The 3522-nt window shown below is 43.8% G+C and overlaps 1 protein-coding gene across 1 annotated transcript in view; it reads right to left on the bottom strand.

The window, feature by feature from the left end:
• Positions 1-3522, bottom strand: part of SLC25A36 (solute carrier family 25 member 36) — a 50216-nt gene that overhangs the window by 4527 nt on the left and 42167 nt on the right. Inside the window, exon 6 of the mRNA XM_019503662.1 lies at positions 537-826. Within this exon, the coding sequence (XP_019359207.1) occupies positions 537-826 (290 nt within the window). The remainder of the gene's footprint in view (positions 1-536; positions 827-3522) is intronic.

The raw sequence follows: 3522 nt of genomic DNA, 5'->3' as shown, positions 1-3522 counted from the left end.
AACTACTTCACAGTTAGGGCGGCTAGGAGCTGGAACCAACTTCCAAGGGAAGTGGTGCTGGCCCCTACCCTGGGGGTCTTTAAGAAGAGGCTGGATGCCTACCTGGCTGGACTCATTTGAGTCCCGTTTCTCTTTTTGGGGTTTTTTGTTGTTCTCCCGCCCTGGCGGGGGGTCGGGCTAGAAGACCTACTCGGTCCCTTCCGACCCTTAATCTATGAATCTATGACTTGCAGTGCTACAAAAAACCCTCCCCAACCCCCCCCCAGCCATTAAACTGAAATGACTGTCATTACCAAAAAGGACTGTGCTTTGTGTCTGTTTAAAAATTCTTTTACTTATGTTTTCTAAACACGGAGCCTTCAGTTGACTTGCTGAATCTCCAGTTGGCTGTGCCAGTTTTCTAAATAAAACAAATATAGAACTGTAGCTAAAACAAACTGTTCCTGCGAGCAGGATCTGGCCCAAGTCCATCAAAATCAATAGATCTGTCTTCTTTGGCTACTAGATCAGTTTCTGAATAAAACTGCCCCACTTACCATGTGGATATGCTATGGATGTGGCACAAGTTTTGGAAGTGGCAGCAGCCATCATCATTCCAACGAAGTCTGAAGCTTCTTTCACACATTCATCCTCATTGTCCATGCTAGAAGCAGTCTTATATTCCAGTAGTTTTTGCTTAATACTTTCGTAAATAACAAAATGAATAACAGTCTCAGAAATGCCTGCATAGGATGCTGACATTCCTCTGTAAAAGCCTTTAATGCCATCTGACTGATAGACTTTTCTGACACATTCAAAAGCACTCATTCGCTTTTCCCCACGATTCCTGAAAAAAAACAAAACAACCCAAAACATTGAGCAGGGTCCACAATCAGCATTTTTGGTTACAAATATTATTTCTGAATTGACAAGGGGCCCTAGGACACAGTTCTCAAACAAATGCTGAAGCTCCCAATTAAAAGCCACATTATAATTTTAATTTATTTCAAAACAATGTCTGCATGAATACTTTGCTTATCTGGAACCAAAATATGTACTGTAACTTAAAAGAACCAGGGAATTTCATATCTCGAGCCCCCCTTTTAAGGTTAAAAAAAGGCTGAACAGAACAACAGTCAAGATGTGCAAATGTGTGATCATTACAAAATGGAAACTAAAGAACTGAAATCTAGGATATCTACAGTGGGCACAACAGATACTTGAAGTCCAGAAGGAGTAAACAAACTAAATTAAATAACGAGTTATTTGTATGTTAATCCCACTAAGCCACATCTGATGCTAAATGAACATGCTCACTGGGTCAAGTGCCACTTCTATGAACAGCACAGAAACAGAACGTTTTAGCCCTCAACACTGCCAGATTAAGTGAACAAATAAACTTAATATATTAGAAAACAGCATACCATAATAGGATGTATATTATTATGTCACAGATAATATCAGTTAATACTGAGTTAACAAAGTATTCTAGCTGTCCACCTTGATATTTCAAAAGGTATAGCTCCAACATGCTTAACATGGAATTGTACAGACTGGTTCTGAACCTGCAACTGGTTTGCTATGCTGCATAAATGCTCATAGATCCCTGAATTATACACAGGTTCTGCCACCAGAGGTCCTGTGCAAGAAAGAACAGATTACAGGTTTCCCTCGATTTATGTGATACATGCATTCCTGGAGAATGGCGCATATGGTGAATTTGCATAAAGTGAACATATCCTAGTTTAGAATGGAACAGATAGGGATATGTTCCCATGGTGGTGAGGGAGGGAGGGAGTAAGGCTGTGATTAGGGGACGGGTACAGCGCAGCCGGTTGGCAGCTTCTAGGGCTACAGCAGGCAGTGGGGTTGGGGGGGGTGGTGCAGCTGTTGCTGCTACATGCCCCTCCGGGAATGCTGCAGGCTGTACCAGGTTGTTTCCGGGGGGGGGTGCAGACCCCCAGATCTGCACATGCGACAACAGCAAGCTGCTGCTACAGGCTGGGGCCTGCAAATTTTGAGGCTGCAGCAGCCCCTCCCCCTGCCCCAGCCTCCTGTCCACCTAGCACTGGGGAGAGCCCAGTGGTGCTGCTGGCCCCAACCTGCAGGGGCAGCCTGCTGCTGTCCCATGTGCAGATCTGGGGGCCCACACCACCCCGAGAAAAGCCCAGCACAGCCCCACAGCGCTCCTGGGGAGGCATATAACAGCAAGAGCTTTGTCCCCCCCCCCCCATCCCACTGACAGGGTGAATTCATTATTGGGAGTAAGTTAGGACTCCCTCATGGACCACAGCAGATAATTTTAACACAGTCTTACATCCTTTTAACAACTGTAATGCCATATCAGTCACTGCTGGACAAGTCAGTCCTCTAAAGATGCTTATCCTCAAATGCATTCTCTGGCTGTCTGGAATATCTAGCACTTGCAATCTGTAATGCCTTTTGTATCATCATTCTGATAATCCTGAACTGAGCTTAGATATCTGAAGTGCTCCTGGTCACTTGATTTTAACTCCTATTTTTCCTTCAGCAAATCAGAGATTAATTCTTCCATGAAGGACCAGTTTGAAGGAAATGACAAACCTTTTTCCTTTGTCAGGGATTTTCTGTTTTCACAAACAATACCTGGTAATTTTCTCCATGTAGGTGAAGCAAGACAAAAGAACCATCTTTCCTCCTAAGGAAATCAAACTCCTCTTGCACCCTTATTCTTGGGGGTCACTGTCACCGGCAACCTAGCTTTCTTTTGGGTTGAAGACTACAAGTGTCCCTGGTATCAGGCATAATTAGACTGTCATAGGACAGACAGAGCTTAAAGCAGGGGCAGGGAATTATCTTTGGTGGAAAGCTGCTTACCGAGTTTTGGCAAGCCCCTGAGGGCTGCAAGGATAGCCCCGCCTCTTGACAGGTGCCCTGCACCCTGGTTGCCATTTTGGGACTGGAAGTCCCCTTAGCCCCTGACCTTTGCTACCAGAAGTCCTTCCCTTTGCCTCCTAGAAGTACTCCTTTCCTCAAGGGGGTTTGTCACCTTGGAACCAGAAAAATACTAGATTATATTCTAAAAATCAAACAAACATGTACTACAACATTAATTGCATTTCAAAAAATATTTTTGTCCTGATTTACATGTGTTTGCATAGTGTACATAGAGGTGATAGTATAGTAGCTTAAAATGAAGTCTTACTCTTTTATATTGTGGGGGGCTGCAGGGGTATGGGTGAGTTTGTGGGGGGTTTTCACTAACAAGGAATTTAGGGTGGGTTATGGTTGCTCCAAAAATTATGCTGCCAGGTAGAGAACCACAAAAGATATCCCAGGTGTAGGTGAAACCCCTGAGGGCACTGCTATTCAAAGATACCAGTTCTTTGTGCACAAGCAAAATAAACACAAAAAAAACAGGGATCCACATAGGCAAATATTTACAAAAATGGGTATCTACGTTAAAAATTCCATATTTTTCACGAGCCTTCCCAGCTTGATATTGATTTTCTTAATCGTCAGTTTCTTTAGGCTAATAGTCCTACCCGGTGGTAAAATGGTCCT

Source organism: Gavialis gangeticus, unplaced genomic scaffold (assembly GCF_001723915.1).
Source record: "Gavialis gangeticus isolate Ggan-Ray unplaced genomic scaffold, GavGan_comp1, whole genome shotgun sequence".
NCBI classification, from domain to species: domain Eukaryota; kingdom Metazoa; phylum Chordata; order Crocodylia; family Gavialidae; genus Gavialis; species Gavialis gangeticus.
This window is presented reverse-complemented; position numbering and strand designations above follow the sequence as displayed.